General features: G+C 39.6%; 1 protein-coding gene across 2 annotated transcripts in view; it reads left to right on the plus strand.

Moving 5' to 3' along the window:
* Fbxl4 (F-box and leucine rich repeat protein 4) overlaps positions 1 to 2,084 on the plus strand; it is a 79,274-nt gene extending 77,190 nt beyond the window's left edge. For both annotated transcript variants that reach the window (XM_059254060.1, XM_059254059.1), the window contains exon 9: positions 1,605 to 2,084. In XM_059254060.1, coding sequence (XP_059110043.1) covers positions 1,605 to 1,768 — 164 coding nt within the window. In that variant the 3' untranslated portion in view covers positions 1,769 to 2,084. The remainder of the gene's footprint in view (positions 1 to 1,604) is intronic.
* Positions 2,085 to 24,621: the final 22,537 nt, after the last annotated feature.

The raw sequence follows: 24,621 nt of genomic DNA on the forward strand, positions 1-24,621 counted from the left end.
CTCTCTCTTTCTTTTTCAAAAGCCAAAGAACAAAACAAAAAATCCCCACAAAAACAAAAATCAAAACAAATAAGCAAAATACCAATAAAACAAACAAACAAATGAAACAAAAAGTCCACAAAAACAACATGGAGTCTGTTTTGTGTTGGCCAACTGCTCCTGGGCATGGGGCCTGCTCTGGACTGTGGTTGATATACCCAGTGGACACTGCATTAGAGAAAACTGTTTTCCCTTTGCCAGTAGGTATCCATTATAAATAACTTCATGGTTAAGGGTGGGAGCCTGTGTTCTCTTCTTCCTCTCAGTGCTGGACCCCATCTGGCTTGAACCTGTGAAGGTCTTGTGTGTGCTGCCACAGTCTTTCCCTTGCCTGTCCTACATGCTCCTCCCACCCCTGCCCCTGCACTGCCCTAGACCTGTATGTATCCACAAAGACTTCAGTATGCTTCCCTCCTGGTTATGCTTGTTCTTGTCTCATAAAAGCCATCTCTGCTTATCCGTGCACACAACCAAACATCACAGTACCAGCCCAGCTTTCTGTGTCCTTGGGAATTGGTGTTTATGGACAGTAAAGACTTTGCTGAATCCCAATTCCAGGAGGAATCTGTGCAGGTTTAGCTTGGGACCAAGTACAAACAGGTGGCAGTAAATACCTTATAATTACAGCTTGGGAACCCATGAGAGTAAGGGGTGTGGAAAGGAGTTACATGGAATGAGGTTTATGTTATCCTGGTCTGGATTGTAGATTAGTATAGAGCACTTGCTTAGTGTACACAAGGCTCTGGGTTTGATCACCAGCATTACAGAAAACAAATAAACAAATAAATAACCCAGATCCTAATACCTCTGTCAGTAAATGTGTATATGTATTATGATAGTGATTGTTTCTCCCAGAAAAGCTCTAATTAAAACAGGGTGTGTTTTAGAAGAGCATCTCTTAGACTCATGTAATATTTGATATTTATTAAGTGCCTGTCATGTATTAGATGCTTTTCATAATTTATTAAATTTAGCTTCCAATTGGATATACTATAATCACTTCAAATTTAACACAGGCAGAAATCAGTTGTCATCCTTCATCTGTCTTCCAGCCCCCCACTCTAAGACAATGAGTTTTATAGTGTTGTTTATTGTAGGTCTTGGTCAGTAGTTCCCTAAGGCTGATGTGGCACACTCATCTTTTCATTCCCAGGCCTAAAATAGATGCTCAAGACTGTCAGGATAGTTGCTTAGCTGTAATTGGAGGGTGAATTTTCAGCTTTGCTGCCTAATGGGCAGCATATGGGTAGCCCGTGGGTTAAGAAAGGTGAGGTAGGAATAACCCTTGCACTGGGGTGACGATGGAGGGAGGTGAGGGACAATGAGAAGGGGTTAAAGTAGGAATGGACATAGCAGATGGTAGAGAATTGACAAGGTTCAGCTTCTCATTGCCAGATTGTCGGAGAATATTCCATTTTTCTTTTAAGCAAAACCATTTAATATAAAGTATTTTGTTTTAAAAATGCTTTGCTTTAAAAGTTTACTTACTTTATATAAGCTTAAAACTAAAAATAAAGGAACTTTTTATTAGCACATTTTTATAGGTGCTTTGTTTTCTTAAACAGGAACAAGAATGGTAAGTCCAGCATCCTTGAGAAAGCTCCTGGAATCTTGCAAAGATCTTTCCCTCCTTGACGTATCCTTCTGTTCCCAGATTGATAACAGGGCTGTGTTAGAACTCAATGCCAGCTTTCCAAAAGTCTTCATAAAAAAGAGCTTTACTCAGTGACTTCACACCTGTTCTGTCATTAAGATCAACATACTTTGCTGGGGTTTGATTTGGGAGATGGCTTTGGTTTTGTTTTGCTTAATTTTTATGATATTGAGAATTAAGACATTTGTAGAATTTAAAGGAAATGTACAATTACCCATTAAATCAAGTGAAAAAAAAGAATGTTCTTTAAAATATTGCAGGCACTTTTCTTTAGGAATGTGTGAATTGCTGATGTTATTTCCCATTATGTTGGTCAGTGATATGCTTTAATCAATAATTGTATGTTAAAGGAATAATATGGAAATGCTCTAATTTATTTTAAAGAAATACTTTGGACAATAAAATAATCATAATATTTATGAAAAATAAAGTTGATTTTGCACATCTCCTCTTGTAAAGAATCTTTATTAAGCTTTTTTACCTGGCAAGTATTTTGTTTGCTGTATACAAAATTGGGAGAGCCAGTTGAAAGTAGAAGCACCAAGAATATATAGCTCAGAGTCACAGTGCTCACCTAGCACCAAAGCACCAAAAAAGTAAGTGAAAAAAATCAATTGGAGAGACTTGTTTTTTTCCAGGACTATTGCTTTTAGATATAATTGGGTTTTTGTTGTTGTTGTTTGGCTGTTTATTTTGAGACAAGGCTTGTTGTATAACCCAGGCTAGCCTCAAATCCAACATCAGGTTTCTTCAGCTCCCAAATGAGATTTTTTTAAGCTGATATATTAATTGTTCAGCTGGAAAATTAGTGCTTTTCCCATTTTTCTCTGCATCTTTCTTTGACTGCTAGATATATAAAAACACAGGTATATCCAAATATAAGTGGTAAACTGCTAACTGAAGTCGTTCCCAGCTGCCGAGCAGATGCCCTACAGATTTACTTCGGAGGCTTAAGGCTGCTCAGTTATATGTATAACAGCATTTATGTGACTTCACTTAAGGCTGCTCAGTTACATGTATGACATCATATATGTGACTTCACTTAAGGCTGCTCAGTTACGTGTATGACAGCATATATGTGACTTCACTTAAGGCTGCTCAGTTACGTGTATGACAGCATATATGTGACTTCACTTAAGGCTGCTCAGTTACATGTATAACAGCATATATGTGACTTCACTTAAGGCTGCTCAGTTACATGTATGACAGCATATATGTGACTTCACTTAAGGCTGCTCAGTTACATGTATAACAGCATATATGTGACTTCACTTAAGGCTGCTCAGTTACATGTATGACAGCATATATGTGGATTTCACTTAAGGCTGCTCAGTTACATGTATGACATCATATATATGGACTTTACTTAAGGCTGCTCAGTTACATGTATAACAACATATGCGTGGATTTCATTTATGCTTTTTCTGTGATTCAAAACTTAGTAATTAGAATTAGTAATAGCTGTCATTCAGGGTCAGGAGGAGAGGGAAAATTTGTTACATAATGAATTGGTTGAATTTTCCTCTTTAGAAAGTAGACAAAAATGCTTCATGGCATTCAGAGGTGGGGACCTATTAACTCTGGAGTATAACAGAGTTTTCTACTCAAGGCAAAAATGTGATATGCCAACATCCATGTGTCCTGCAGTAATCCTGTAGGTCTGTGCTGTCTGATGATCTGTTTAATTGTATTTTAATTTAGGATGGTGTCTCTTAGTTTGCACTGCCTACATCTCAGTTGCTCATTAGGGGAATGTGGCCAGCTAGTAGCTACCATGTTGGACATGTCGGTGTAGAACATTCTCATCATTGCAGAAAGCTTTTGGATAGCAATAACCGAAATTTTCTCATAGTATAATTCATTTAAAACTCTCACTAGTACATATATAAGGGCTCTTTTTCCTTCAAAGGTGTTAAGTTAGTAAATTTATACATAAGCAAATGGCAGGCATTCAGCATATATTTATTTAACAAGTAATGTATGTATTTTGAGTTGTCACATTTTGAAAGTGTGAATATCGTACATTATTATTACTGTGTTTATTCTTGTTTAGACTATAAAGAATGTAATATGAAATTTAAAGTAGTAAGAGATCTCTCCACACTCTCTACACTGAAAAGAGGGGTATGAGAATCACCATCCTGATGAGACTGCAGTGTGCCTTGCCTGGTCCCCTATTTGATGGAAACAAGAATGGTGGGAAGTCTTGCTTAGCTCCCATCTTCATGCACTGAGGCTTTATTTTTGTCTCTGAATGGACATAAACATTTCTGATGTTTTACCCAATGAGTAGGAAATGTAGAATTGATTACAAGCTTCTGTCTTGAGCTAGCAGTTTGCCTTCCCTGAGTACTTACTTACTTTGTGCCAAGCACTGTTACCAGGTTTGTGTTTGCTGACTCACGTCACCCTTTCACTAACCTGTAAAATTGCTGCCGTCACTTACCCGTGTCTACAGATGAGGGAATCACTGCAGAAAAGGCTTAATGAGTGCTGGTGATTAGCAGCTGACAAAGGCAGCATGGAAACCCAGGGCATTTAACCTGTGCTTTGAAAGTGTTCGGTGTGGCTTTTCTTCTAGAGCAGAGGCCAGGAAACCTGTTGCAGGGCTACACAGTGACTATGGGGCTTTGGTAGCTAAGAGGCAAAATTGAAAACCTTTTTGCCACATAACTCTACTAATGAGAAGAATTAAATACATTATGGGAAGATTTCACTTAATTGTGTCCTAACATCAAAATTAATTACAGGAACTAAGGGTGGTAGTTAGTGGTAAAGAGCTTGCCTAGCGGTGTGAGTTCCTAGATTCAATCCCCAGCACACATACAGACCCCTTACATGTTTATCTGCTGACACTGGTCTAAAATAAGAATTTGCATGTATATGTATCTATTCAGATATATAGATACATAGATATATAGATGTGTGTATACAAACATATATATATATTATATCTAGAGAGAAAGAGAGGGAGAGAGAGAATTTTTACAGATAGATATTGCCAAATATTTACACAGGTAAATGAAAAATGGTTTTTATAAAGCATATTGATCACCTGGAAGGAAGGCATTGATGGAATTTTTGGTTAGTTTTTTTCTCTTAATACGTTTCTTTTAGCATGTGATAGATTAATCACTTCCAATTGAAGGTTGGATAGAAGCCCCTCTATCACATACTTGAGTGGATTTGGAAATTGGAAATTGCCTTTGCATTTGTATCAAGGCTCCTAACATGTTGCTCAAACTAGTTTGAACTACAGCTTTATGTGAGAGTACAGGTCTTGCCTCAACTGAATGTACCAGGCTCTGCTGACTCCCCAGGGGAGACCTTACCTTGGAGGAGGTAGGAATGGGAGGTGGTTTGTGGGAGAAGGCTGGGGGTGGGAGGAGGGAGGACAGGGGACTCTGTGGTTGGTATGTAAAAGGAATAGAAAAGTCTCTTTAAAACAAAGACATTTAAGGAATTGCTCAACACCCTTAGTCATCAGTAAAATGCAAATCAAAACAACTCTGAAAGACACCTGTCAGAATGGCTAAGATTAAAAGCATTGATGATGGCTTATGTTGGAGAGGATGTTGAGTAAGGGGAACACTCCTCCATTGCTGGTAGGAGTACAAACTTGCACAGCCACTTTGGAAATCAGTATGGCAGTTTCTCAGAAAATTGGGAATCAATCTATCTCAAGACCCAATGATACCACTCTTGGGCGTGTACCCAAAGGATGCTCAATCATACCACAACGACACTTGCTCAACTATATTCATAGCAGCATTATTCATAATAGCCAGAACCTGGAAACAACCTAGATGCTTCTCAACCAAAGAATGGATAAAGAAAATGTGGTACATTTACACAATGGAATATATTACTCAGTGTTAAAAAACAATGACATAAAATTTGCAGGCAAATGAATGGAACTAGAAAAGAATTATCCTGAATGAGGTAACTGAGACCCAGAAAAACAAATATAATATATAGAATATTATTTTAAGATGTATTACATTTGTTTATGCTGTGGAACATTTATTTAATGGTGCAAAAATGTGTTGCATTCTTTTATGTTGCATTTGTTTAATTCTGTGAAGCTATGTTACTTTGCCTGTCTAAAACAACTAATGGTCTAATAAAGAGCTGAATGGCCAGTAGCAAGGAAGGAGAAAGAATAGGCAGAACTGACAGGTAGAGAGGAAAAATCTGGCAGAAAAAAAAAGAAATAGCAGGAACAAGGGGAGGAGGACACTAGAGGCCAGTCACCCACCCACACAGCCAGCCATGGAATAAGAGTGAAAGTAAGATATATAAAAAGTAACAAAAGGAAAAAGGCAAGAGGCAAAAGGTTGATGGGGTAATTTAAAGTTAAGAAAAGCTGGCAAGAAACAATCCAAGCTAAGACCAGGCATTTATAATTAAAAACAAGCCTCCATGTATGATTTATTTGGGAGCTGGGTGGTGAGCCCCCAAAGAGCAAAGAGCCAAAAGAGAAAAAGAATAAAAAACAACTAACTACATGTTAACTCATAAGTGGATATTGGATGTAAAGCAAAGGATAACCAGGCTATAATCCATAGCCCTAAAGAAACTAGTGACAAGGAGGGCCCGAAGAGGGATGAATGGATCACCCTTAGAAGGGGAAATAGGTGAGATCTCCTGGGTAAACTGGGGGCAGCGGGAGGACTAGAGGAACAGGAATGTGGGATGGGAACATGAAAGATCAGATGGTTGAGTTGAGGGAAGGACTGAGTGGGAGAGCAACAAAAGAGATGCCTTGATAGAGCAGGCCATTATGGGGTTAAGGAGAAATCTGGTGCCAGGGAAAATTCCAGGAATCCACAAGGAGGACCCTAGCTAAGACTCCTAGCAATAGTGGAGAGGGTGCCTGAATTGGCCTTCTCCTCTAATCAGATTGGTGACTACTCTAATTGTCATCATAGAACTTTCATCCAGTAACTGATGGAAGCAGATGAACAGATCCACAGCCAAGCACTGGGCTGAGCTCTGGGAGTCCAGTTGAAGAGATAGAGGAATCATTATATAAGCAAGGGGGTCAAGATCATGATAGAGAAACCCCCAGAGACAGCTGACCCGAGCTCATGGGAGCTCATGGACTCATAGACTGACAGCCAGGCAGTCTGCATGGGACCAACCTAGGCCCTCTGTGTGTGGATGACCATTGTGTAGCTTGGTCCTTGGGGCACGAGCTGGCTTTTTTGAAACTATTCCCTAAGGTGGGATGCCTCGCTCAGCCTTGATGCAGGGGAGAGGAGCTCGTTCCTGCCCAAACTTAATATGCCATGCTTTGTTGACTCCCATAGGAGGCCTTATCGTTTCTGAGGAGTGGATGGGGTGGGTGTAGAAGGGAGGTGGGGGAGGGAATGTGAGGAGAGGAGGGAAGGGAAACTTTGTTATGTAAAATAAATTTAATAATAATAAGAAAAACTAAGTTTCTATTTGTCCTGTGCAGGTTAGGGTTTCTGTTTGTAGTTAAAGAATAAGTTCCTGTTTGTCTTGTATTAAGTTCTTGCAAGCTAAGGTTTCTATTTGTAATTAAGAATAAGTTCCTGCAAGGCTCACAGAATCAACTAACCAGGACTTGTGGGGACTTGCAGAGATCAGCGAGCCTATAGGGCTTTTACCTAGGTCCTCTACACGTATGTTATGGTTGAGTGGCTTGGGGTTCTTGTGGCGTTCCTAACAGTGGGAACAGGGGCTGTCTTTGACCCTTTTGCCTACTTGTGGGACCCTTCTCCTCCCACTGGGTTGCTTTGTTCAGCCTTGATGTGATAGTATGTGTCTGGTCTTATTGTGGCTTGGTTATGCAGTATTTGGTTGGTGTCCCTGGGAGGCTTACTCTTTTTTGGGGAGTGGGGAAGGGGAGACCCTGGAGAAGGGAGGCTATGGTCTGGATGTAATATATGAGAGAAGAATAAAGGGGGAAAGAATATAAAAATTGTAACTTCTGTTAATATTTATAAAAGAAAAAGAATAAGTTCCTGTTTCTTAGATCTGATGTGAACTGCAAAACATTTTTCAACCTACATTAGATTTACAACCTCATTCACATGATATACATCCTTACCCTTGTTCCTTCCCTTTCACTGTATCTTTCAAACAATGTATAACAGTCAATTCGCTGGCCCCTGTGAATACCTTATCTCTCCTATAAAAGGGACTTCAAGAGGCCAGCAGGGGATGCTCTTTAAAATCTCAACTTAGAGACAGACAGCTGACCAGTCCTGAGTGCACCCCAAAATACAGCTTGCTTTAACTGGACAATTTTGGACTTGGTCTTTTCTCCTCACTATTTTCAGATTTAACAGTAGTCAGAAGAACTTGAATTTCTTACTTTTCATGTGTTACAAATTAACAATTCTTTTAACTTGCAGATATTGTAGTTATTTAACTTATGAGCCAGTATTATAACTCTCTCCGTAGGATATTCTTGTCTTTTGTTTTTATGTTTTGTTTTATTTGAGACAGGGGTCTCATTATATACTCTAGGCTGGCTTCATATTCAAAGTAATACTTCTGCTTTAGCCGAGATTAAAGATGCTAGCCACGGTGCCTTGCCTTTTGCTAGGATATTCTTTGTCTAGCTCTCATTTTATAAACTAAATTCAAACCTGTTCTCAGTCCTTATCTTTCTTACTTTATCATGTACAATTTAAAACGTAAAAATCACAACTTATTGTATTAGAGATAACTAATGTATTTACAATAATAAATAATTATTGTAGCTTCTGGTCATTAAAATTTGAAGACAAATGATTAGTCAGCTTTTATGTAACTGATAAAGTTTTGTGTTATTATTAGTGTTTGAGCAAGAAAAGGAAAATTGATTATGAAGGTATTTTTATTTCTTTAGTGTTTGCCACAAATAACCTGAACCTTAAAACTTTTATTTGCTGGTCCTCAATGTACTTCATAGATGTCAGAGCTGGGTAGGACTATCAGCTGCCTCCCTCCTTTGGAAGCTTTCATGGTGTGTCCTGCTACCCTGAAAGCTAGTCCTTAGGAAAAGGACATTCAGGTCAGTGCCAGCTCAGGTGCCTCTGGGCCCTGTGTCTAAAGTGCATGGTGTCTTCAGCCACAGGGACTTACCTTCCATCTCTGGGGGAGTGGGGCAACCCAGGGCAATAGCAATAAGACAACTTTGACCAACAACTGAAAAGAGGGCTTCTTCACGTTTGGTACTGGGGTTTTTATTAGGTAGTCTTTGGCTCTTGGTCATATATGATAACCCTAAGGGTATAGTAGTGGCACACATACTTTTAACCAACAGCTCTCTAATCGAACTTAAGACCCATTCAACAAGAGGGAAAGCGTGCCTGGTACTGGAAACCTAGTTAACTATTCGGTGCTAATGAAGTCATGGATATTGGAGGAAAATCTACGACCACTAGTTTGCTAAGCATATTCCCTAACAACAATCAAAACATTTGTTCTTATATCTACACATAAGTGCAGTCCTCACCCCTTATCAAAGAAACTTGTCTTTGCGACAGAAAGAGTTCATAACAGAAAACCACAACTGATCAAAATGTAGAGTTGTGGAACCTAGTCCTATTTACAAAGCACTCCCATTCCTAGGGTTCAGGGAACATCAAATAAGAGGGGAAAGAAAAATGGTAAAGGCCAGATCAGAGAGTTTGTTGTGAGATTGTGTCTCCTAGTAATGTCAGAAGCTATACCCATAAAGTCTCACCAATATGATTGTCTAAATATGAGCTAAATAAGGATGACACCAGTATACATGCCAAAGTGGATGGGGGAAAGCCCATAAGGTCACAACCCTACACAAAGAATTACGAACAACTAAGAAATGCTGAGAGCAGGAGAAATTGTCTTCCAAAAGGAAGAGCACGCCAACTAGTCCAATACCAAAAGGTAAGCCTTTAGAACATACATAAAAGTAACATTATACAGACTGAGCAGGTTGTATTTAGGAATACATATTATGCATATATATATATATATATATATATATATATACATGTAAAAATTAATGAAAAAGAAAGAGGTCATGAATTTGAAAGATCAATGAAGGGAGAAAGGCAAAGGAGAAATATAATTATATAATCTCAGAAAAAAAAATCTGAGAAACCCTACAGGCTGTCAAAAGTCCAGGTAAGTTTCCCTCATGTCAACCCCACCACCACTCTCACTACCTCAATATCTGCCCAGCCTATGCTCAGTCTCATGCCCTCCTAATCACCATACCCCAGTCGCTGACTAGGGCAGAGACTCTCTGCTTTACCAGAGACCACATCAGCTATCAGAAGTCCAGGTAGGCTGCTGGCCCACCAAACTCCCCTATCTCTCACACTCTCAGTGCCTGACCATGCTATACCTAGTCCTACGCCCTCCTAATTGCCATATCCCAGCCCCAAACTCTACTAGAGACCACACTGGCTACTAGAAGTCCAGCCTCCAACTCAAGTGCGATCCACCTGCTTAACCACAAGACACACCAACCAAGAAGACCAGAGAGGAAACGGAAACAAAGGAATGAAACACTCACCTAACAAAGACAAACATAGAAATAAGCGTCTAGACCTATAATCACCCCAAGCCCAGAAGCCCCAATGCCAGCATAAGAGCACAATTAACAACAGCCAGGGCAATATATGTCACCACCAGAACCAGCAAGCCCTGAAAATTCCAACATAGCTGAAGCACAAGAAAATGATCTTAAAACCAAGTTAGGAAGATGGTTGAGGTCCTTAAAGAGGAAATGAATAAATCTCTTAAAGAAATCCAGGAAAACACAAACAATTGGAGGAAATGAGTAAAACTGTTCAAGACCTGAAGATGAAAATTGAAACGATTAAAAAAAAACCACACAAACAGAGGGAATTCTGGAAATGAAAAATCTAGGTAAGCAAATGGGAGCTACAGATGCAAACATCACCTGCAGAATACAAGAAATGGAAGAGATAATCTCAGGCATTGAAGATCTAATAGGAGAAATAGATACATTGGTCAAAGTAGACATTAAATCTAAAAAATTCCTGACACAAAATATCTAGGAAATCTGGAACACTACGAAAAGATCAAATCTAAGAATAATAAGAACAGAAGAAGAACATTCCCAGTTCAAAGATCCAGCAAATATTTCAACAAAATTATAGAAGAAAATTTTCCTAACCTAAAGAAGGAGGTGCCTATAAAGGTACAAGAAGCTTACAGAACACCAAATAAATTAGACCATAAAAGAAATTCCTCTCACCACATAATATTCAAAACACTAAACATACAGAATAAAGCATATATAAAAGCTGCAAAGGAAAAAGAGCACGTAACATATAAAGGCAGACTTATTAGATTATACCTGACATCTTGATGGAGACTCTAAAAGCCAAAAGGGCCTGAAGAGATGTCTTACAGACTCCAAGAGACCCCCAGATGCCAGCACAGACTACTGTACTCAGCAAAACTTTCAATCACCATAGAAGAAAAAAACAAGATATCCTATGATAAAGTCAAATTTAAACAATATCTACCCAAAAAGTCAGTGCTACCTAAGGTCCTAGAAGGAAAACTCCAACCCAAGGAGATCCAAGAAGATTAACTTCACCCAAGAAATCATAATAAATACATAATCTCACACCAGCAAAACCAAAAGAAAGGAAGAACACACAAACACATATTCACACATAGAGAGACACATGCCACCATTACCACCACCACTAACAACAACAATGATAAAATAACACTTAGGAACAAACATTGGTCATTGATACCTCTCAATGTCAATTAACTCAATTCCCCAATTTAAAAAAAAAACCAGAGACTAACAGAATGGATGTGAAAACATCTACCATTCTGCTGCTTACAAAAAGCACACCTCAATATTAAAGATAAATATTACCTCAGAATAAAGGGCTAGAAAAAGTTTTTTCAGGTAAATGGAACTAAGAAGCAAGCTGGTATAACCATTTTAATATTTAACAAAATAGACTTCAATCCAAAAGTAATCAAATGAGAGGTAAGAATCCTATATACTCATCAAAGGAAAAATCCACCAAGATGATATTTCAATTCTTAACATCTATGCCCCAAATGCAAGGGTGCCCACAATTGTAAAAGAAATATTGCTAAATTTTAAATCACACATTGATAGTGGGAAACTTCAATATCACATTCTCACCAACAAGTCATCCAGGCAAAAACTAACAGAGAAATACTAGAGCTAACAGACATTATAAAACAAATGGACCTAACAGATATCTACAGAACATTTCACCAAACACAAAGGAATATATCTTCTTACTACCTCATGGAACATTTTCCAAAATTGATCATATACTTGGTCACAAAGCAAGTCTCAACAGATACAAGAAAATGGAAATGAACCCTGGTATCCTATCAGACCACCACAGATTAAAGCTGGATTTCAACAACAGAAACAACATAAAGCCTACAAACTCATGGAAGCTGAACAACTATTGACTGAATGATTATTGGGTCCAGGCAGAAATAAAAAAAGAAATTAGACTTCCTAGAATTCAATGAAAATGAATGCACAACATACCCAAACTCATGGGACACAATGAAAGCAGCTTAAGAGGAAAGTTCCTATCACTAAGTGCCTACATAAAGAAAATGGAGAAATCTCATACTAGCAACTTAGCACATCTGAAAGCTTTATAACAAAATGAGACAAACACATCCAAGAGGAGTAGATGGCAGGAAATAATAAAACTGAGGGCTGAAGTCAATAAAATAAAAATAAACAGAGCAATACGAAGAGTCAATAAAACAAGAGTTCACCCTTTGAGACAATCAACAAGACAGACAAACCCTTATCCAAACTAACTACACTACATAGGAAAAAATATCCAAATTAACAAAATCAGAAATGAAAAAGACAAAACAACAGACACCAAGGAAATTCAAAGAATCATCAGGTCATACTTTAAAAACCTGTATTCCAAAAAACTGGAAAATTTAAAAGAAAATGGATAATTTTCTCAGTAGATACAATTTACTAAAGTTAAATCAAAATTAGGTAAACAATTTAAATAGATTTATAACTCCTAAGGTAATAGAAGTACTGAATAGAAGTCTCTCAACCAGAGCGGGCCCTGCACCTTCCCAGGCAGCATATTAGAGCTGACTCTGTTGATTTTCTGGCCTTGTGAACCTGGGTGGGAGACTTGGCCGGACCTCTCATCTGCCACATAGTGGCCTTGGCAAGGGAGAAAAGGCTTCCCTCCCTCCCTTGCCCCTTGATACCTGTGACAGATGAGAGAGCTGGCCCTGAAATCATGAGAGTGGGAGAGATGGCACTGTCCCTCACCAGCTGCAGCAAATGACAAAGTGGCCCTGCACCTCACCTGGGCAGCACAATAGAGCTGACCTTATTGGCATGAGTGCAGGTGATCCTGCCTGGAGCATGAGAACAGGAGAGCTAACCCTGCTCCCCACCCCTTTTAGTCCCCCTACAACAATTAGGGGAGTGGCCCCTGCACCTTTGCCTGGGCAAAATGGTAGAGCTGTCTCTGTTGGGATGAATGTGGGTGAGCCAGACCCAAAAGCATGAGAGCAGGAAAACTGGCCCACTTCTTACTGCCTGATGCATTGTGTGAGCTAGCCAGGGCAGTACTGGAGAGCTCATCTGGGTGGGATGCTGACCAACCCAGCTATTACCCAGGCCAGAACCAGGGCTATGAGTTGGCCTACCCAACATCCACCTCATCTATAAACTGCAGGAGCATGTGAAGGGGCTGGACCTGTAGATCCAAAACCTCGGGGATTTTTATGACACAAGATGACAACAGGATATCCAAGAGGAGTCCCAGTGAGGGCTCATTATCATTAGAGCAGCAGAAGCCAGAGGCCTTGAGCTAGAGCAGTGACTTATTGCAATGAACACTCACAAGTAAAAATATATGGACTGAAGGGTGTACTCTGTGACTTACTGGGCCCACACTACAGCTTACACATCAAGACATTTTTTGTGCATGTGTGTGCAGTTGGTGGGGTTTTGGTTGTTCTTTTAAATTTTGTTTTGTTTTGTGGAGGAGGTTGCAAGGGCAGATGAAGTATGTGAGGAGACAGGGTGATGAGTGGAATCAGGATAAATAATATGAAATCCACAAATAATCAATAAAAAGTTTTTTGTGTTTATAGCAAAATGTAAACAAAAATTCTTTCAAAATACTATTTCAAAAATTTGCATAATATGAAAAATAAGCATTATACAGACATCTACTTTGTAACATAATAGCTTACCTTTGTTAGCATAAAATACATGCTTACAAACAAAAATAAATAAATAAAAGAGTCTCCCAACCAAAAAAAGCCCAGGGTCAGATGGCTGTAGTGCAGAATTCTACTGATTTCAAAGAAGAACTAATTCCAATACCTCTCAAGTAATTCCACAAAATAGAAACAATAGGAACATTGCCAAATTCATTTTATCAAGCCATAGTCATGCTGACAACCAAACCACACAGAGATTCAGCAAAGAAAGAAATTACAGACCAATTTCCCTTATGAACATAGATGCAAAAATACTCAACAAAATACTTGGAAAACGAGTCCAAGAATACATCAAAAAGATTATCTACCATGACCAAGTAGGCTTCATCCCAGAGATGCAGGGATGGTCCAACAGGAAGTCAATCAAGGTAATCTACCATATAAACAAACTGAAAGAAAATACACACACACACACACACACACACACACACACACACACACACACACACACACGGTCCTCTCATTAGATCTTGAAAAAGCCTTTGACAAAATCTAACACACCCCTTCATTATAAAAGCCTTTGAGATTAAAGACTGAGTGTCTCAAGCAGACCCACAGGCAGACCTTCCCTGTGGAGGAAGTATGGCACTGCTCAGTGCCATTATGGACTGAGTGGAACAAGGAGATCCACATGCAGACCGGGGGCACTCCACCCAGACACTAAGGAGGGAACTCTAGGCAGTCCAGTACTATTATGATGCACAAATATATAATGTGGTATGGGAGTGGGGAGGGAGAGAAGAGGGGAAGGGAGGGGAGGAGGGAGGGAGGGAGGGAAAGAGAGAGAGACATAATGGTTCATGTTCAGTGGACAGAGGCACATGTGAAGAGGTGGAAGCAATGAGGAGTAGGCTGAGTTGGGTGGACTGATTGCCACCCAGGGCCATGGTGATGTCTGTGCCTAGTCTGCTACCAGGCACCTTGTCTAGGTTCATGGCCCTGTTGCAGCCATGATCTGTGTTGATGTCTGTTGCTCCTGATACTGCTAAAGGCAAGAGGAAAGTGCTGAACAGAATTGGCCCTGCCCCTCACTGGCTACAAAACTGGGGAGAATTCTTCCTGCCCCTCACCAACTGCAGCACTCTGGATAACAGGTCCTGCACCTCAACTGGGCAGTGCAATAGAGCTGATTCTGTTTGCGGAGGGATGGGTGAGCTGGCCCTGAGGGCATGAGAATGGGAGAGCGGGTCCTGCCCCCGGCCCCCGCCTCTGCCATGAAGTGGCATGGGTGAGGGTAAGATGCCCTCCTCCCCCTCATCCCACCCCCTACTGCTGCCTGTGACAGGTGGGAGAGCTGACCCTTCCCCTTACCAGCTGCAGCATTCGGGAAAGGGGGCCCAGCACCTCGCACAAGCAGCACAGTAGAGCTGACCCTGTTGACTGATATGGGGGTGAACTGGCCTTGAGAACATGAGCTTGGAAGATCTAGCCTCACCCCTCATCTGCCAGATAGTGATGTGGCTGAGGGAGTCTCCCACCCCTTGTCTGTGGCAGTTAGGAGAGCTGGCCCTGAGGTCATAAGAACAGAAAATTTGTCCCTGCCCCTCTACAGGAAAGCAGGAGAATCAATCCTGTCCCCTGCTCATCACTGCAAGGGGTGAACAAGCCAGGCAATTCCAGAGAGCTCAACCTGGTGGTGAGGATAGGGGAGAACTGGTGAGCTGACTAACCCTGCAACTACCCAGACCCAGACCCAGGTTTATGAGATGCAAAGCTGCAGGATCTCTGTGACACAGAGCAACAACAGAATATCCAAGAGGAGTCCCAGTGAGGGCACATTATCAATGGTGTAGCAGAAACCAGAGGCCTGGATCCAGACCAATGACGCTTTGCAATGAACACTTGCAAGTGAAGATGTATGGACAAAAGGATATACTGTGTGAGTCATTGTATCACACTACAGCTTCCATAATGAGATTTTTCTTCCTTTTCTTTCTTTTGTCTTTTTTCTTCTCTTAAATTTATTTCATTGTATTTTGTTGGGGAGCGTGTAAGGGTAGAGGGTAGATATGAAGGGATGGGGAGATGAATGAGATTGAGATGCATGAGGTAAAAGATACAATGAATAAATAAAAAGCAAGTTAAAAAATAAAAATAAATAAAAGTTTTGAAGAGATCAGAGACACAAAGGGCATACCTAAGCATAATAAAGGCAATTTTCAGCAAGCCTAAAGACAACATCAAATTAAATGGAGAGAAACTCAAAGCAAATCATCTAAAATCAGGAACAAGACAAGGCTGCCCACTCTCCCCATATCTATTCAATATAGTACTTGAAGTTCTAGCTATAACAATAAGACAACTGAAGGAGATCAAAAGGTTAAAATTGGAAAAGAATGTCAAAGTATTGTTATTTGCAGATATGATAGTATACATAAGTGATTCCAAAAATTCTAATAGGGAATTCCTACAGCGTATACACACCAGTGAAGTGGCTTGATACAAGATTAACTAAAAAAAAAATCAGTAGCCCTCCTATATACAAATGACAAACAGACTGAGAAAGAAACCAGGGAAACAGCACCCTTCATAATAGCCACAAATAACATAAAATGTCTTGGGGTAGCTCTGACCAAGCAAGTGAAAGACTTGTATTATGAAAACTTGAAGTTTTTTGAAGAAAAAAATTGGAGAAGATATCAGAGAATGGAAAGATCTCCCATCCTCATTGATTGGTAAAATTACTATAGTAAAAATGACCATCCTACCGAAAGCATGCCATCCACATAAAAGTTCCAACACAATTCTTTACAGATCTTGGAAGAACAACACTCAACTTCATATAGAAAAACAAAAAACCCAGGATAGCTAAAACAATAAAAGCACTTCCAGTGGTATTATCATCCTTGGTTTCAAGCTGTGCTACAGAAATATAGTAGTAAAAACTGAATGGTATTGGCATAAAAACAGACACATCGATCAATGAAATAAAATTGAACACCCAAACACAATTCCACACACTTGTGGACACCTGATTTTTGATCAAGGAGCCAGAAATACAAAATAGAGAAAGAAAGCATCTTCAAAAAATGATGCTGGTCTAATTGGATATCATCATGTAGAAGAAAACAGATCCACCCTGTACTTCACTCAAGTCCAAGTGGATCAAAGACTTCAACATAAAACCAGATACACTGAACCCAATAGAAGAGAAAGTGGGGGAATAGCCTTGAATGCATTGACACAGGAGACACTTCCTGAATGGAACACCAATAGTACGGATACTAAGATTAACAATTATTAAATGGGACCTCATGAAACTGAAAAGCTTTTGAAAGACAAAGGGCACCATCAATAGGACAAAAGGAGAGACTACAGAATGGGAAAAGATCTTCAGCTTCACATCAGAGAGAGGGCTAATATCCAAAATATATAAAGAGCTCAGGAAACTAGATATTAAGAAAACAAATAATCCAATTTTAAAACTGAGGTAGGATCATAAAAGAGAATTCTCAATAAAGGAAAACAAAATGGTTGAGAAACACTTAAATGTTCAACATTCTTAGGCACCAGGGAAATGCAAATCAAAACTTTTTGAGATTCCATCTTACACCTGTCAGAATAGCTAAGATCAATAACACAAATGACAGCTCATGCTTGCAAGGATGTAGAGCAAAGGGAATACACCTTCATTGCTAATGGGAGTTCAAACTAGTACAACCACTATGGAAATCAATATTGTGGTTCCTCAGATAACTGGGGCCTCAAAGGACACTTCATACTACCACAAAAATACTTGTTCAACTTTGTTAGTCATAACATCTTTATTCATAATAGCCAGAAACTGGAAACTACCTAGATGTCCCTCAACTGAAGAATGGATAAAGAAGATGTGGTATCTTTACACAATGGTGTGTTACTCAGCTGTTTTAAAAAATGGCATCATGAAATTTGCAGACAAATGGATGAAACTGGGAAAAATCATGCTGAGTGATGTAACCCAGACCCAGAAAAACAAGCATGATATGTACTCACTTATAAGTGGACATTAGTTGTTAGATTGATAACTATGCTATAATCCACAGACCCAGAAAGACCAAGTAACAAGGAGGGCTCTAAGGTGGACACATGAATCTCCCTGGGAAGTGGAAATAGAATAGATTTTGGGGGTGGACTTGGAGTGATTGGGGATGGCAGCAGGTGGGATCCAGTGGGTTGAGGGGGATGGAAGGAGAGAGTACTGAGAGACAACTGGAATTGGAGGCTATTTGGGCAGGTCGGGGATGATCTGGTTCAATAGAAACTCTCAGGATTCTATGAAGATGACTCTTAACAAGGACTCCTAGTAACGGAGAACCGGCCATCCTCTGTAACCAAGCAAGATTTCCAGAGGTAGGACTGGAACACCAACTCAGTCACAAAACCTTCAACCTATACTCTATCCCACTTGCAAGGTGTACTGGGAAAATGGAGAAGCATAACTTAAGGGAGTGGACAATCAATGACCAGTATAATTAAGGCCCACACCATGGGAGGGAGCCCATGCCCTACACTGCCTAGATGACCAGGAATTGGAGGCTGGATAGCTCAGAGATATATGATAGAAAACAAAAATCAATAAAATGATTCCAGATGATATACTTACATACTCATAGATCAGAGCCTAGTCAACTGTCATCAAGGAGGCTACTACTAGCAGTTGATGGGAGCAGATGCAGAGACCCACAGCCAAATATTATGCAAAGAGAGAGCCCAAATTGGAGGCTCTCCATCAGGTCCCTCCCCTTGGAGCTTGGAGAACACACTGGAAGAGAGGAGGAAAAAATATAGGAGCCAGAGAGGTTGAGGATACCAGGAGAACACAGCCCACAGACTTCAACTGAGCAGTGCTCATAGGGGCTCACAGAGACTGAAATGACAGTCATGGAGCCTGTATGGGACTGTGCTTAGTCCTCTGAATTTGTTAAGTTTGTTAGCTTGGTGTTTTTGTGGGAACCTTAACAGTGGGAGTGGGAGTGTCTCTTTTTGCCTGCACTTGGGACCCTTTACTTCCTACTGGGTTGCCTCGTCCAGCCTTAATATGAGGGTTTGTGCCTAGTCTTGTTCTAACTTGTTTCATGTATTTGGTGGATATCCTTGGAGGTCTGCTCTTTTCTGAAGGGAAATGGAGGAGGACTGGATCTGGGCAATAGGGGAGGTGGGGTAGAAGAGAGCAGAAGCTGAAGTCAGGATGTATGGAAAACAAACAAAAATTTTTTTAAAAGTCTTATATTTGTGAGATAATGAAACAAAGTAAGTAGAGTCAGTAAAAATTACATGTGGCTGCTGAAATCTATTAGTAATGAATGTTTGTCTTTTAGTTTACTTGAAATTGTAGAGAGTGTTACTGCTAGCAGACTTTTTAAAACTGTTAAGCCATTTATCAGCATTATATTTAGTTTCTTTTCTTTTGGCACATTTGATGTGATATGTCGTAACTTGGTAACTGCTCTGAAAATCTTGTCAGTGATCCTTAAATGCCAATCACTGCCTTATTTGCATACTGACTATATATTGCTATATTCCTAGGCTTCAACTATGACACAGTTGGGAGAGCTAGCCTTCTGGCAAAGGTCATTATTTTAATCACAAATCATAATAGCTATATATCTTATAAAAATTGGAAGGGCCAGATTTTTCCCTTGGAACAGCAGAGAGTATATCCAAGACACTTGCTTATAAATGTGAATTTTGGACATAAGGTTTTTGTATTTGACAGTTTTTTAAACAAAAAGGGTGTTTCTGTCAGAAATGACACTTTCAAGGGGAGTTTTTCAACGTGTTTTGTAAAGTGATATAAAGACTGACGACGTCACTATGAAAACAATGAGAACTATTACAGCATTATCATCTTATGATGTGATAGACTGTAGAATATACAAAACCCATTTCTTCTGATGCAGGGAAGGCTCTGTGTAGGTAACTAAAAGACGTCCTGGATTTTGTTTGCATAAGATGTTCATGTCTAGTGGCTCCAATTGTGAGGGGTGTTTTGGCATAATGTGTATCAATGTCTCCCTGGCTCACTTTTGAAGCTGATCAATTCAAGACACTGCAGAATATAATGGAAGGTTTGGGCTAAGAGATTTGTATCACATCCCTTATAATCAAGACCTCAGCTTCTTCAACCATGGGTCATGAGATGAAACTAAATGGGAGGTAGCACAATTAGGCTACTGTCAAAAATTTCCGAATGTGCAAATGGCAAATATTAATTCAAAATCAAATGTACTTTGAATCTGCAGTGTTTCTAGCAATACTTAACCATGCTGCAGTGTGTGCTCTCTGCAGATTAACTTCTGAACACACATGTGAACTTTGCACTGTGAGTGCCGTCAATTAACCATAGTGAACAACAACTGCCTGGAACACCTTGGTTCAGATTCCAGACTCTTGTATATTGTGAATTACAGTGTTTTTACTGTGCATAGGTGTTCTCTGCCTTTAAAGAAACAATGATGTAATTATGGAGAATAAGGTTTTTCAATATTGTCCTGTCATTTCTTAGTATATAAGTACCAAACTAGTAATCTTTGAATTGTATTGTGTCAGAATGAATGTTTGATTTTAACAATTGTTGTTTGAGTTGCTGACCAGTTTCATTCAAAATCATTAAACAAATTTTAGCCTGGGAGTAGAAAAGAATTTCAAACTATGTCTGAAATGACCTGAAACATACCCCTGCTATATTGTACTACACATTTACATGAAACAGTGTTTTCAATATCGACAATTATAAAGTAAAATATCGATCATCTCTTAGAAATGTGGAAGATGCTGCAGAATCAAATATTCAGATAAATTTTAATTCTTTGTGTAAAAATAAGTCATACCCATCTTATTGATATCCAGCATTTGTTTCCATCTTAATAGTAAAATTTTTGTTTATGGAATAATTTTAAAATAAGTTTATTTATGACTTATTATCAATAAGCACTTGACTGGTATACCTACTTTATACACCAGTATATACTCAGATTAATGTAGCACAGTGGTTTTCAACCTTCCTAATGCTGTTATCCTTAATACAGTTCCTCATGCTGTGGTGACCCCCAAACATAAAATTATTTTTGTTGCAACTTCATAACTAATTTTGCTACTGTTATGAATCGTAATGTAAATATTTTGGAGATAAATGTTTGATAAAGGGGTTGTGTCCCACAGGTTGGGAACTCCTGATGTAGACATTTATGAGGTGCAAAGGAGTCACTAGTGGAAATTTTTTTAGAAATGCTGATCTAGAAGAGGATAACCTCAGACCATGAAGTGGCGTCATTTGCATGCATGCATTTTAAACTCTCATTATCCGTGTTTGCCATTAAGTAAACTTTAAACTAGTTTTCAGGGCACTTCTTTGCACCTTCTTTGTGACTAAAATCTTGTGTGGTTTGTTCACCTTAACTAAAGTTTGATACAATATTGTCCTCTTTTCCCTTAAAAAATGTATCATGATGGGGCTTAGGGAGATGGTGCAGCTGTTAAGAGTACTTGCTGCTTCCACAGAGGAGTTGAGTTCAGTTTCCAGCACTCACACAACAGCGCAAAATCATTTGTAACTCCAGTTCCAGAGAATGTGGTGCCTTCTTTTGGCCTCCATGGGCACCAGGCAGTGGTGAACATACATACAAGTAGGTGAACACTTATGCACGTAAAATAAAAAAAATATATATTTTTTAAAGTATCATGAATTTGGTTTTTGTAGAAACAAATCTCATTATTAGTAATGTTGTTCTTCCAAAATTCTTATTCATGTGCAAACTATGGTGAGCTGGGATGAAATGAATGTTATGAACTAAACCAGTTAGTTGTACATCTATTTGGTCAGCATATTGATAGTTTTGTGCCAGGCACAGCTTGGGGGAGCCGAACATGGTGTAGATAACTGTCCACTGAGAATTTTTCAGAATCAGTGTGTGCCAAGGCAAAACTCTAGGGAAATAAGTATTGGTTGAAGTTAAGTTGGTGCCTTGATAACTGAACTTCAGGGCCTTGAGAAGCCAGTGGAGACTCTGGTGGTGAGCTGCTGTAAAGTTTCTAATGTTTCTCAGGATCCCGTAGACTATCTCCTAATATCTGGAGACTTTAGTGTTTGAGAACATAGTTTGGAAAATGTCACTGAGTAGTACTAAATAGTAATAGGTATTTACCAAATAACTTTTAAACAAATCTGCCAAAGACTATGCTTTGTTATTACCAATAAAAATATTTCGCATGTTACTTAAGACCTAAAAGTAGATTAAAACTTTAGTGACATTATTCTTGTAATGTATCTCTAGCCTGTGGGTTCCTGGGTCTACAGCAAAAACAAAAAACACAAACCAGTCAGTATGATGCTTTCCACTTTGACTCGGTAACTAAATTTAATTTTTATCCATGTATTAGATTTTGCTTTTGATATCTTAGACCAAATGATAGTTGGGAATGTCTAAAGGGACTTCTGTATTATCTGTCAGTTTCTTCCCAAACAGACACATTTATGTGTGGTCACAAATGTTTATGTGTATGCAAGTACTTCAAGTCTCTCTAGTAAAGGAGTGTTTATTTTGTTAGATCTTTTTGCATGGGAGGTTGTTTCTGTGGCACTTTCTCTAGAATACTTACAAGTCCCAGATCCAATTACAACACAGGCCCAAGAACTGGTGTAATATTCTTCTTACTTGAGACATTTTAGCTGACAGATACTGTAAGCAAAGTTCATGTGTCTTGAAATTCTGGTAACATGAAAAGTTCTAAAAGCTAATCCTGCCCAGTCAAGCCCCAAAGAAATATCCCTAAGTACTTATAGCTGACAAAATTGGAAAGCTTCACAGTATGTTTACCTAGCATGTATTCTCACTGTCAGTAGTATTTGTATGACCACCTGTAATTACACAGCAAAGAGAAAATGTTTAGGATGCTGGAGGAGTTCTGTCTTTCTCCTGAACATCTTCCGCTTCCAACCTGCACAGTTTGCCAACACCAGGGGCTCCGTTTTCTCCTCTGGGTGCATCGGCTTTCCCAGGGTCTAGACTGTGAGAAAGCGCTTCTGGAACCTCATCAGAACACATTATTTGGTGCTTTGAGTTCTTCCATATTTTTAGCAGCCACTAGCGCTAGTTGTCAATTCCCAGCCAGAAACCCCATTCATAAACCAAATTCTGCTGCTTTAATAACAATTTTAAACATTTAAATATCAAATGTTAAAGAAGTTGTGAGGGTTAGTCTTGGACCTTGGATCCACGGAGAGACACAGCTCTGACTGGGTCTGTGAGGGTATTTTCTGTGAAGGACAAGACTCTGCCCCTACATGGGCAGTTCCTGCTGGCACTAGATACTAAGGGGTCAGAAAAGCAGTACTGCAGCTGCCTGTTCATGGATACCAGAACCAGTCTCCAGCAGCTCTCTAGGAATCCTCAAGGCCTTCTATTGGGAGAACAGATGTCCACAGATCACTGGGGAAAACAGGGATATTAAGCATCTGGGGGGTCATCTTTTCATAGAAAAGATGTATAACCTGTATTTTCACCCAGAAAGCTAGGAATGGGAGGTAATTAAGAGCCTGGTCATCTGCATTACCTAAAGGGCCAGGCTATATCAAGCTCCCACAACCATAACCAGAGATACTCGATTATCTAGGTGACCCTTACATTATTTGTATAGCCAGGGGCTGCCCCAAGCTCCCACACAAGAACTAGAGGTGGCTAATAGCCCAAATGACCTCCATGCTATCTATATGACCAAGACCATGCCAGATCCTTCCCTAGGTGTTTAAACTCATATGTGTAGTCTGTCTCTAAAACCCATCTTCTTGGAAGAAATGACATGCACTTTGAGTTGAGTTTCAATGTAGTTATGCCTTCTTGCACACAGGGGATTGATTGTATTACACCAGGAAACTGCTCTTCAAATTGTACCATGCTTATGCTTACAATAAGCTTCCTGGCATCAGACTCCAGACATTTGATCCAGCCCAGCTGACTAAGTTGGGCTGAACCGAGTTTTCCTTCTTGCCTCTTCACTGATCATTTTGCTGCAAGCTGATGCTTGCAGGGACAACCTTCATCATCATATTGGAACTGCTGAGGCATCCAGCTTTGTGAGCTGAGCAGATACCAGGTTCTCTGTCTCTCAAGCATGCAGATGGCTATTATTGGAATACCCAGCCCACATCATGTAACTAACCTAACAAATCCTCTGTTTAATATTCCCTTTGCAGCAATTCTATTGGTTCTGTTCTTCTAGAGAATCATGACTAATACAGGTTGTGCTTCTGGACATGGGACCAGTGCCATAATAAGTCTTACTATGTGGATTTTAGGCCTTTGACTTGTGGGACAGCGCAGCTATGAACTACAAAAGCACTAGAGACTTGCAAGCAGAGTTTAATGGGCCATCCTGGTGGGAGCTTGGAGGATAGGAGTGCTGAGAGAAAGATGGACCATGGAGACTCAGCTCATAAGGTTTCAGAAGTAAGCAGAGCTCATTGAAGAACTAGGCTAGAGTTGTGGTGGTTAATAGAATTAGCTTGGTGGACTCTAAACTCACTCAGGATACTTCTGGGTATGCTTGTCACTAGGTTAATTGAAGTGAGATAACTCATTCTGAATGAGAGAGGTACCACATCCAGGGGACCTAGACTCCATAAAAAGGGGGAAGCAAAGTGGTTATGGTGGTGCAGTTTTTTAATCTCAGGATCCAGAAAGCAG

This window comes from Peromyscus eremicus, chromosome 2 (genome assembly GCF_949786415.1).
Source record: "Peromyscus eremicus chromosome 2, PerEre_H2_v1, whole genome shotgun sequence".
NCBI classification, from domain to species: Eukaryota; Metazoa; Chordata; class Mammalia; order Rodentia; family Cricetidae; genus Peromyscus; species Peromyscus eremicus.